This window comes from Lithobates pipiens, unplaced genomic scaffold (assembly GCF_037356315.1).
Source record: "Lithobates pipiens isolate NorthernLeopardFrog02 unplaced genomic scaffold, aLitPip1_a1.2 Scaffold_22, whole genome shotgun sequence".
Lineage (NCBI taxonomy): Eukaryota > Metazoa > Chordata > Amphibia > Anura > Ranidae > Lithobates > Lithobates pipiens.
The window spans coordinates 699,995-712,863 of NW_027507784.1; the positions used below are offsets into that span (position 1 = coordinate 699,995).

Sequence of the window (12,869 nt, forward strand, 5' to 3'; positions counted from 1 at the left end):
CGAATTGAAATTGAGTTTCGGACACGAAATACGAAGTACGAATTAATTCTAACACGGAACGGAACAAAACGAATTTATTGACGGCGCTCATGTCTACAAGACACTGCTACATAGTGTGTGGATTGCTCCCCCATGTGGCAGGGTATAGAAATCAGTGGATTGCTCCCCCATGTGGCAGTGTCTGGTAGTGTGTGGATTTCTCCCTCATGTGGCAGTGTGCGGATTGCTCCCCCACCACCTGGGGGAGCAATCCACACACTACCAGTCTCCGACACATGGGGGAGCAATCCGAACACTACCAGACACCGCCACATCGGGGAGCCATCCACACACACTGCCACATGGGGGAGCAATCCACACACTACCAGTCTCCGCCACATGGGGGAGCCATCCACACACTGCCAGACACCGCCACATGGGGGAGCCTGCCAGACATTGCCATGTGGGGGAGCAATCCGCACACTACCAGACACTGCCACATGGGGGAGCAATCCACACACTGCCAGACACTGCCACATGGGGGAGCAATCCGCACAATGCCAGACACTGCCACATGGGGGAGCAATCCGCACACTACCAGACACTGCCACATGGGGGAGCAATCCGCACAATGCCAGACACTGCCACATGGGGGAGCAATCCGCACACTACCAGACACTGCCACATGTGGGAGCCATCCACACACTGCCAGACACCGCCACATCGGGGAACCATCCACGCACTGCCAGACACTGCCACATGGGGGAGCAATCCGCACACTACCAGACACTGCCACATGGGGGAGCCATCCACACACTACCAGACACTGCCACATGGGGGAGCAATCCACACACTGCCAGACACCGCCACATGGGGGAGCAATCCGCACACTACCAGACACTGCCACATGGGGGAGCCATCCACACACTGCCAGACACTGCCACATGGGGAGCCATCCACACACTGCCAGACACTGCCACATGGGGGAGCCATCCGCACACTACCAGACACTGCCACATGGGGGAGCCATCCACACACTACCAGACACTGCCACATGGGGGAGCCATCCACACACTGCCAGACACTGCCACATGGGGGAGCAATCCGCACACTGCCACATGGGGGAGCAATCCGCACACTGCCAGACACTGCCACATGGGGGAGCAATCCACACACTACCAGACACTGCCACATGTGGGAGCCATCCACACACTGCCAGACACCGCCACATCGGGGAGCCATCCACACACTGCCAGACACTGCCACATGGGGGAGCAATCCGCACACTACCAGACACTGCCACATGGGGGAGCCATCCACACACTACCAGTCTCCGCCACATGGGGGAACCATCCACACACTGCCAGACACTGCCACATGGGGGAGCAATCCGCACACTACCAGTCTCTGCCACATGGGAGAGCCATCCACACACTACAAGACACTGCCACATGGGGGAGCTTGCCAGATACCGCCACATGGGGGAGCACCTACACACTACAAGACACTGCCACATGGGGGAGCCATCCACACAGTACCAGTCTCCACCACATGGGGGAGCAATCCAGACACTGCCACATGGGGGAGCCATCCACACACTACCAGTCTCCGTCACATAGGGGAGCAATCCAGGCACTGCCACATGGAGGAGCCTGCCAGACACTGCCACATGGGCGAGCAATCCACACACTACAAGACACTGCCACATGGGGGAGCCTGCCAGACACTGCCACATGGGGGAGCCATCCACACACTGCCAGACACTGCCACATGGGGGAGCAATCCGCACACTACCAGACACTGCCACATGGGGGAGCCATCCACATACTACCAGTCTCCGCCACATGGGGGAGCCATCCACACACTGCCAGACACAGCCACATCGGGGAGCAATCCGCACACTACCAGACACTGCCACATGGGGGAGCAATCCAGACACTGCCACATGGGGGAGCAATCCACACACTGCCAGACACTGCCACATGGGGGAGCAATCTGCACACTACCAGACACTGCCACATGAGGGAGAAATCCAGACAGTGCCACATGGGGGAGCAATCCACACACTACCAGACGCTGCCACATGAGGGAGCCATCCACACACTACCAGACGCTGCCACATGAGGGAGCCATCCACACACTACCAGACGCTGCCACATGAGGGAGCCATCCACACACCGCCACATGGGGAGCTAACAATCTGATTGTGTGTACCAGGCTTAGGAGGGAGATTGTCATTGTGTGACAATGTGTACACAGAACAGCCCCAGAGACCCTCACTCACCCCCACCCTTCCCCCTCCCTGGAAATATCCCAGCAGCTCCCTTTGTATATGCAAATTCTACAGCCCGGTGTGTGAGACACTCCGTGTTCCTGGCAATATGTCTAATGGCTTTACACCAGAGATGGAAGAAGTTCAGACCTGCATTTCAATGGCGCCCCAATTACCAGAAATGGGGAAGAGGAGCCCATTTACTTGGATTCAAATACCGGACACCCTCAAGCTCCCTAATACTAAAGTTACAGCCACGGGGGAAGCAAACAAGAGCATCAGATTGGAGGTGGGGGTCCCTACTGACTCCTGGGAAATGGATGAAAGGAACGGATCCAGGTTCTATGTTCTGAGCAGTATCGTCTCCAGGCCACGCTGGGCCACGCCACAGAATACCAAGGTGCGTTTTCATCAAACAATTGTTAGACATTCCACAGAACCTGTTTTACCTGAAATCTTTACTGCAGACGTCTAAGTCAGGAAGACGAATGTTTCCTCTAATGGTTCCCTGTGGAAGTCTGACCCAGCTGTGCACAAGGGGTGATAAGGTGGCAAAATGTGGGGAGTCTATGGTGGGGGACACAGACTGGTGACCCCTCCATCCTGGAGATGACTCCTTCCTCTTCTCCTGTCTATTGTGGGGGTTGGAGTTCTCATCTCTTCTACTGATGACTGCTGAGATGACACTATTTGGGCAATCCCTGTATAAATGCCCTCTGAGGGGTTCTGTGTGTGTCCAGGCTGTGGTGACCTCTGGTGCCAAATCTGAAGCCATGTGGTACTTGTGTGGCCCTTGGATCCCAGGAGCCAATAGTGGGGGCATTGACTCATGATGTACTCGGTGCCCAGGCAGTTTTCAGTCTCCAACCACCCAGCACAGCATGTGCACTTCTGTCACGTTTGAGCTTTTATCGATGGCATCAATCCTTCCATATGCTGATTATTATGTGTGGCCCCTTGGTGACATCAGGGGTGAAAATAAGGCCCCCCTTATATCTCATACATTAATTCTTACTGGCGTGGACAGTTGAGGCCTCCTATATCTCATACATTCACTATCACTGGTGTGGACAGTTGAGGCCTCCTATATCTCATACATTCACTATCAATGGTGTGGACAGATGAGGCCTCCTATATCTCATACATTCACTATCACTGGTGTGGACAGTTGAGGCCTCCTATATCTCATACATTCACTATCACTGGTGTGGACAGTTGAGGCCTCCTATATCTCATACATTCACTATCCCTGGTGTGGACAGATGAGGCCTCCTATATCTCATACATTCACTATCACCGGTGTGGACAGTTGAGGCCTCCTATATCTCATACATTCACTATCACTGGTGTGGACAGATGAGGCCTCCTATATCTCATACATTCACTATCACTGGTGTGGACAGTTGAGGCCTCCTATATCTCATACATTCACTATCACTGGTGTGGACAGATGAGGCCTCCTATATCTCATACATTCACTATCACTGGTGTGGACAGATGAGGCCTCCTATATCTCATACATTCACTATCACTGGTGTGGACAGATGAGGCCTCCTATATCTCATACATTCACTATCACCGGTGTGGACAGTTGAGGCCCCCTATATCTCATACATTCACTATCACCGGTGTGGACAGTTGAGGCCTCCTATATCTCATACATTCACTATCACTGGTGTGGACAGATGAGGCCTCCTATATCTCATACATTCACTATCACTGGTGTGGACAGTTGAGGCCTCCTATATCTCATACATTCACTATCACTGGTGTGGACAGATGAGGCCTCCTATATCTCATACATTCACTATCACCGGTGTGGACAGTTGAGGCCCCCTATATCTCATACATTCACTATCACCGGTGTGGACAGTTGAGGCCTCCTATATCTCATACATTCACTATCACCGGTGTGGACAGTTGAGGCCCCCTATATCTCATACATTCACCATCACTGGTGTGGACAGTTGAGGCCCCCTATATCTCATACATTCACTATCACCGGTGTGGACAGTTGAGGCCCCCTATATCTCATACATTCACTATCACCGGTGTGGACAGTTGAGGCCTCCTATATCTCATACATTCACTATCACCGGTGTGGACAGTTGAGGCCCCCTATATCTCATACATTCACCATCACTGGTGTGGACAGTTGAGGCCCCCTATATCTCATACATTCACTATCACCGGTGTGGACAGTTGAGGCCCCCTATATCTCATACATTCACCATCACTGGTGTGGACAGTTGAGGCCCCCTATATCTCATACATTCACTATCACCGGTGTGGACAGTTGAGGCCCCCTATATCTCATACATTCACCATCACTGGTGTGGACAGTTGAGGCCCCCTATATCTCATACATTCACTATCACCGGTGTGGACAGTTGAGGCCCCCTATATCTCATACATTCACTATCACCGGTGTGGACAGTTGAGGCCCCCTATATCTCATACATTCACCATCACTGGTGTGGACAGTTGAGGCCCCCTATATCTCATACATTCACTATCACCGGTGTGGACAGTTGAGGCCCCCTATATCTCATACATTCACCATCACTGGTGTGGACAGTTGAGGCCCCCTATATCTCATACATTCACCATCACTGGTGTGGACAGTTGAGGCCTCCTATATCTCATACATTCACTATCACCGGTGTGGACAGTTGAGGCCAACTATATCTCATACATTCACTATCACCGGTGTGGACAGTTGAGGCCTCCTATATCTCATACATTCACTATCACCGGTGTGGACAGTGAGTGAACTGGCAGAATCCCCCTTGGAAAGTCCCTAGATAGGATTGTAGACGTAGCGGGAGTGTCCTCACTTATGTGTGTCCCAGCACGGAGACTCTGGTATCACTTCCACCCACTCTACAGGCTGGGAAGTGTGAGGAATGTCCTGACATTCTGAGCTCTCTGAGTCACAGCCTGAGAATCCACACCTACTACAGGTATGACATTCCTCTCCGCCTGCGTCACACCATCTACACCATGTACAGAGGGGACCGAGAGCCACAACACACACAGGAGTGCCAGCAGAAGATCCTACAGGACGGTACACACCGGGGACCCTACCCTCAGGACTGTACACACCGGGGACCCTACCCTCAGGACTGTACACACCGGGGACCCTACACTCAGGACTGTACACACCGGGGACCCTACCCTCAGGACTGTACACACCAGGGACCCTACCCTCAGGACTGTACACACCGGGGACCCTACACTCAGGACTGTACACACCGGGGACCCTACCCTCAGGACTGTACACACCAGGGACCCTACCCTCAGGACGGTACACACCGGGGACCCTACCCTCAGGACTGTATACACCGAGGACCCTACCCTCAGGACTGTATACACCGAGGACCCTACAGGAGGGACTGTATACACCGAGGACCCTACAGGAGGGACTCTACAACCTCTACGAGGACTGCGCACTCACAGGCTACAATCTGTACTTGTCCTCTCATGAAGAGAATTTGGGAATAATGTCATCGGCCATCGAGTCTCAATCAGAGGGAAAGCTGATCACACTAGAGATGAAGGTAAGTGGGACCAGTCAGTCCCCAATGCTATAGTGCTGTAAAACGTATCTGCCCTCTCAGGACCGCATGTGACCTCCGACAGACGTTCTGCGTGGCGAGACCTCCGACAGAGACGTTCCGTACAACGTGACCTCCGACAGACGTTCTGCACGACGTGACCTCCGACAGAGACGTTCCGTGTGACGTGACCTCCGACAGAGACGTTCCGTGCGACGTGACCTCCAACAGAGACGTTCCGTACGACATGACCTCCGACAGAGACGTTCCATATGACGTGACCTCCGACAGAGACGTTCCGTACGACGCGACCTCCGACAGAGACGTTCCGTGCGACGTGACCTCCAACAGAGACGTTCCGTACGACGTGACCTCCGACAGAGACGTTCCATATGACGTGACCTCCGACAGACGTTCCGTACGACGTGACCTCCGACAGAGACGTTCTGTGCAACGTGACCTCCGACAGACGTTCTGCGTGGCGAGACCTCCATCAGAGATGTTCCGTGTGACGTGACCTCCGACAGAGACGTTCTGTGCGACGTGACCTCCGACAGAGACGTTCTGTGCGACGTGACCTCCGACAGAGACGTTCTGTGCGACGTGACCTCCGACAGACGTTCTGCGTGGCGAGACCTCCGACAGAGACGTTCCGTACGATGTGACCTCCGACAGAGACGTTCCGTACGATGTGACCTCCAACAGAGACGTTCCGTACGACGTGACCTCCAACAGAGAAATTCCGTGTGACGTGACCTCTGACAGAGACGTTCCGTACGACGTGACCTCCAACAGAGAAATTCCGTGTGACGTGACCTCCGACAGAGACGTTCCATACGACGTGACCTCCGACATAGACGTTCCGTGCAACGTGACCTCCGACATAGACGTTCCGTGCAACGTGACCTCCGACAGAGGCGTTCCGTATGACGTGACCTTCGACAGAGACGTTCCGTGTGACGTGACCTCCGACAGAGACGTTCCGTATGACGTGACCTCCGACAGAGACGTTCCGTATGACGTGACCTCCGACAGAGACGTTCCGCGTGACATGACCTCCGACAGAGATGTTGCGTGGGACGTGACCTACGACAGAGACGTTCCGTGTGACGTGACCTCCGACAGAGACGTTCCGTATGACGTGACCTCCGACAGAGACGTTCCGTGCAATGTGACCTCCGACAGAGACGTTCCATATGACGTGACCTCCGACAGAGACGTTCCGTGCGACGTGACCTCCGACAGAGACGTTCCATATGACGTGACCTCCGACAGAGACGTTCCGTGCGACGTGACCTCCGACAGAGACGTTCCATATGACGTGACCTCCGACAGAGACGTTCCGTACGACGCGACCTCCGACAGAGACGTTCCGTGCGACGTGACCTCCGACAGAGACGTTCCATATGACGTGACCTCCGACAGAGACGTTCCGTATGACGTGACCTCCGACAGAGACATTCCGCATGACGTGACCTCCGACAGACGGTGCAACGTGATCTTCTACTTGTACAAATGCCTAGAAACATTTGTCTTTATCAGTCAGGCCTCAGTGACAGGCAGTAATGAAAGCCTGAATCTTATTGGTTGCTGGGGGTGACACAGACGGGTGTGATTGGAGGAGCTCTCTGATACGCTCCTTGAAATGGATCGGATTGTTGGTGTCACCTGTTTATGTTCTTCATGGATCTCCAGGAACAGGACGTGAGAGAAATCTCCCCCATGGCCCAGAATTTGATATTCCAAACTCCATCCAAAACTAGAAAAGTGACTTCTACTTCCAGACAACCGGCTCTCCAGAGTGACCCGAAACATCTGACGCTCCACCATGAATCCATCTCATCCTTCTATTATCTTCTCCTTCAGGAACATCCAAACCCCTCAGATGGAAATATCCAGAATGGCTTATTGGAGGAAGGACTCATCTACAAGAAGCAACGCCGGTCATCTCCATCCTGCAGCCTCCGAAGACTGGCCATTATGAGTATTGTGTGCGGCATCTCCTGTGTGGGCATCAAAGCCTTACTCCTGGCTCTGCGGGTGAGTCCCATCCTCTGCTTCCCTCATCTACTCCCATCATCCTCTGCTTCCCCATCCACTCCCATCATCCTCTGCTTCCCCATCCACTCCCATCATCCTCTGCTTCCCTCATCCACTCCCATCATCCTCTGCTTCCCCATCCACTCCCATCATCCTCTGCTTCCCCATCCACTCCCATCGTCCTCTGCTTCCCTCATCCACTCCCATCGTCCTCTGCTTCCCTCATCCACTCCCATCATCCTCTGCTTCCCTCATCCACTCCCATCATCCTCTGCTTCCCTCATCCACTCCCATTGTCCTCTGCTTCCCTCATCCACTCCCATCATCCTCTGCTTCCCTCATCCACTCCCATTGTCCTCTGCTTCCCCATCCACTCCCATCGTCCTCTGCTTCCCCATCCACTCCCATCGTCCTCTGCTTCCCCATCCACTCCCATCATCCTCTGCTTCCCTCATCCACTCCCATCATCCTCTGCTTCCCCATCCACTCCCATCGTCCTCTGCTTCCCTCATCCACTCCCATCGTCCTCTGCTTCCCTCATCCACTCCCATCATCCTCTGCTTCCCTCATCCACTCCCATCATCCTCTGCTTCCCTCATCCACTCCCATCATCCTCTGCTTCCCTCATCCACTCCCATTGTCCTCTGCTTCCCTCATCCACTCCCATCATCCTCTGCTTCCCTCATCCACTCCCATCGTCCTCTGCTTCCCCATCCACTCCCATCATCCTCTGCTTCCCTCATCCACTCCCATCATCCTGTTTCCCTCATCCACTGCCATCATCCTCTGCTTCTCCATCCACTCCCATCATCCTCTGCCTCCCCCATCATCCTCTGCTTCCCCACCCACTCCCATCATCCTCTGCTTCCCTCATCCACTCCCATCATCCTCTGCTTCTCCATCCACTCCCATCATCCTCTGCCTCCCCCATCATCCTCTGCTTCCCCACCCACTCCCATCATCCTCTGCTTCCCTCATCCACTCCCATCATCCTCTGCTTCCCCCATCCACTCCCATCATCCTCTGCTTCCCTAATCCACTGCCATCATCCACTGCTTCCCTCATCCACTCCCGTCGTCCTCTGCTTCCCTCATCCACTCCCATCGTCCTGTGCTTCCCTCATCCACTCCCATCGTCCTCTGCTTCCCTCATCCACTCCCATCATCCTCTGCTTCCCCACCCACTCCCATCATCCTCTGCTTCCCTCATCCACTCCCATCATCCTCTGCTTCTCCATCCACTCCCATCATCCTCTGCTTCCCCCATCCACTCCCATCATCCTCTGCTTCCCTAATCCACTCCCATTATCCTCTGCTTCCCTAATCCACTGCCATCATCCTCTGCTTCCCTCATCCACTCCCATCATCCTCTGCTTCTCCATCCACTCCCATCATCCTCTGCTTCCCCCATCCACTCCCATCATCCTCTGCTTCCCTAATCCACTCCCATCATTCTCTGCTTCCCTCATACACTCCCATCGTCCTCTGCTTCCCTCATCCACTCCCATCGTCCTCTGCTTCCCTCATACACTCCCATCGTCCTGTGCTTCCCCATCCACTCCCATCATCCTCTGCTTCCCTCATCCACTCCCATCGTCCTCTGCTTCCCTCATCCACTCTCATTGTCCTCTGCTTCCCTCATCCACTCCCATCGTCCTCTGCTTCCCCATCCACTCCCATCGTCCTCAGCTTCCCCATCCACTCCCATCATCCTCAGCTTCCCCATCCACTCCCATCATCCTCTGCCTCCCCCATCCACTCCCATCGTCCTCTGCTTCCCCATCCACTCCCATCGTCCTCTGCTTCCCTCATCCACTCCCATCGTCCTCTGCTTCCCTCATCCACTCCCATCATCCTCTGCTTCTCCATCCACTCCCATCGTCCTCTGCTTCCCTCATCCACTCCCATAATCCTCTGCTTCCTTCATCCACTCCCATCGTCCTGTGCTTCCCTCATCCACTCCCATCGTCCTCTGCTTCCCTCATCCACTCCCATCATCCTCTGCTTCCCCACCCACTCCCATCATCCTCTGCTTCCCTCATCCACTCCCATCATCCTCTGCTTCTCCATCCACTCCCATCATCCTCTGCTTCCCCCATCCACTCCCATCATCCTCTGCTTCCCTAATCCACTCCCATTATCCTCTGCTTCCCTAATCCACTGCCATCATCCTCTGCTTCCCTCATCCACTCCCATCATCCTCTGCTTCTCCATCCACTCCCATCATCCTCTGCTTCCCCCATCCACTCCCATCATCCTCTGCTTCCCTAATCCACTCCCATCATTCTCCGCTTCCCTCATACACTCCCATCGTCCTCTGCTTCCCTCATCCACTCCCATCGTCCTGTGCTTCCCTCATCCACTTCCATCATCCTCTGCTTCCCTCATCCTCTGCTTCCCCATCCACTCCCATCGTCCTCTGCTTCCCTCATCCACTCCCATTGTCCTCTGCTTCCCTCATCCACTCTCATTGTCCTCTGCTTCCCTCATCCACTCCCATCGTCCTCTGCTTCCCCATCCACTCCCATCGTCCTCAGCTTCCCCATCCACTCCCATCATCCTCAGCTTCCCCATCCACTCCCATCATCCTCTGCCTCCCCCATCCACTCCCATCGTCCTCTGCTTCCCCATCCACTCCCATCGTCCTCTGCTTCCCTCATCCACTCCCATCGTCCTCTGCTTCCCTCATCCACTCCCATCATCCTCTGCTTCTCCATCCACTCCCATCGTCCTCTGCTTCCCTCATCCACTCCCATAATCCTCTGCTTCCTTCATCCACTCCCATCGTCCTGTGCTTCCCTCATCCACTCCCATCGTCCTCTGCTTCCCTCATCCACTCCCATCATCCTCTGCTTCCCCACCCACTCCCATCATCCTCTGCTTCCCTCATCCACTCCCATCATCCTCTGCTTCTCCATCCACTCCCATCATCCTCTGCTTCCCCCATCCACTCCCATCATCCTCTGCTTCCCTAATCCACTCCCATTATCCTCTGCTTCCCTAATCCACTGCCATCATCCTCTGCTTCCCTCATCCACTCCCATCATCCTCTGCTTCTCCATCCACTCCCATCATCCTCTGCTTCCCCCATCCACTCCCATCATCCTCTGCTTCCCTAATCCACTCCCATCATTCTCCGCTTCCCTCATACACTCCCATCGTCCTCTGCTTCCCTCATCCACTCCCATCGTCCTGTGCTTCCCTCATCCACTTCCATCATCCTCTGCTTCCCTCATCCTCTGCTTCCCCATCCACTCCCATCGTCCTCTGCTTCCCTCATCCACTCCCATTGTCCTCTGCTTCCCTCATCCACTCTCATTGTCCTCTGCTTCCCTCATCCACTCCCATCGTCCTCTGCTTCCCCATCCACTCTCATTGTCCTCTGCTTCCCTCATCCACTCCCATCGTCCTCTGCTTCCCCATCCACTCCCATCGTCCTCAGCTTCCCCATCCACTCCCATCATCCTCTGCCTCCCCCATCCACTCCCATCGTCCTCTGCTTCCCCATCCACTCCAATCATCCACTGCTTCCCTCATCCACTCCCATCATCCTCTGCTTCTCCATCCACTCCCATCGTCCTCTGCTTCCCTCATCCACTCCCATAATCCTCTGCTTCCTTCATCCACTCCCATCATCCTCTGCTTCTCCATCCTACATTATCACTCCCATCATCTTTGCGGGAAGAAAGATCTGGTTACATATTGTTGTCTTCTCTCTGACAGGCGGAGCGGGAAGTTGATGAGAAGAATTATGCAGTCCTGACTCGGAGGTCACGGAGATTCGCAGTGCTGAGCATTTTGCTGTTTGTGGGTGGGTTGGTGCTTCTGCCGTTGCTGGTGGTCCTCATATCATACATCATGACGCTCATGGAATGATCGCCACCCTGTTACATGTTACAGTCTGCAGGGCGTCAGACTACCAGGACACCACTGGATTGGTCAGCTGAAGGTCATCTATGGAGAGCGTTCATTGGATTTACCAATCTCCCCCTGCACTGTACACCATGATGACACCATCCCATCTACAGACTCCGCCCTCCACTGTACACCATCCCCCCAGTGCTGAATATGCCACGTTTACAGACTCCGCCCAACACTGAATATGCCATGTTTACAGACTCCGCCCCACACTGAATATGCCATGTTTACAGACTCCGCCCCACACTGAATATGCCACGTTTACAGACTCCACCCCACACTAAAGATGTACAGTGCACAGACTCCGCCCCACACTAAAGATGCACCGTGTACAGACTCCGCCCCACACTGAATATGCCCCATGTACAGACTCCACCCCACACTGAATATACCCCGTGTACAGACTCCAACCATGTTTTGTATTATTTGTATGTTATTAAATATTTTTCTATACAGTTTTATAAAAAAAACTTGGACTTGTCTTTGTTGATGTAGGGCAATATTTGTTTGAACGATGGGGATGAGATTTCCTATGAGCGGTAGATTAAAATTTGATATTCAGATGCTGGTCAGCGAGAGATTGGTCAGGTGAAAACCTTATGGCGCGCAGTGAATGGCTGCCATGATCGAGATGGGAGGAGCACATGCGGTTCTGGGATTGGGTCCAATTTGGGGGGGGGGTCGGTATTTCCATGTAAATTAGTAAACATACATTGGCACTCTCAGATCCCACCCTTTCAGAGATTTTCCAGCTCGCAGGCTGACAGTCATGGTCACTGGGAGTTGGTAACTTGTAGTTAACCCTTTACAAGCAATGGCTGTAACAGGGCATCCAGGAATTCTGCCCAAGTCTCTGTGACATTCCCTGCCACGTCCAGACAGGAAGGTAACAGAGTTCATACAGAATCCTGACAGACACTTCAAAGATCCAACCAGTCGTGTACCTGGTGGAGGCCAAGTGGATGAGGGGACTTCCCTTATGACCCCCCTAGGGACAGGAGCTGTAAGAGAGTATAGCACGGCTTCTTGCACCCCACCCCCCCAAAAAAAGTCTAAAAAATTGTATGCTAACGTTACTAGGGAGCTAAGAAGAAGTGATGTTGT

General features: G+C 53.7%; 1 protein-coding gene across 2 annotated transcripts; it reads left to right on the forward strand.

The window, feature by feature from the left end:
• The first annotated feature begins 315 nt into the window (after positions 1-315).
• Positions 316-12,246, forward strand: TMEM265 (transmembrane protein 265). 2 transcript variants are annotated; one of them, XM_077494027.1, is made up of 3 exons: positions 316-2,651; positions 7,675-7,848; positions 11,571-12,246. In XM_077494027.1, the coding sequence occupies exons 1-3, from the start codon at positions 2,361-2,363 to the stop codon at positions 11,721-11,723; spliced, it is 618 nt and encodes a 205-aa protein (XP_077350153.1). In that variant the 5' UTR covers positions 316-2,360; the 3' UTR covers positions 11,724-12,246. The 2 variants fall into 2 exon arrangements, with proteins under 2 accessions (XP_077350153.1, XP_077350154.1); XM_077494028.1 differs by lacking the exon at positions 316-2,651 and adding an exon at positions 4,892-5,811.
• Positions 12,247-12,869: the final 623 nt, after the last annotated feature.

Bases quoted from the DNA above. Each gene is read 5' to 3' on its own strand.
- TMEM265 (XM_077494027.1), top strand. From the start codon at position 2,361: ATGTCTAATGGCTTTACACCAGAGATGGAAGAAGTTCAGACCTGCATT. The intron at 2,652-7,674 runs GTGCGTTTTCAT...CTTCTCCTTCAG, and splicing joins CCACGCCACAGAATACCAAG to GAACATCCAAACCCCTCAGA. The intron at 7,849-11,570 runs GTGAGTCCCATC...TCTCTCTGACAG, and splicing joins CCTTACTCCTGGCTCTGCGG to GCGGAGCGGGAAGTTGATGA.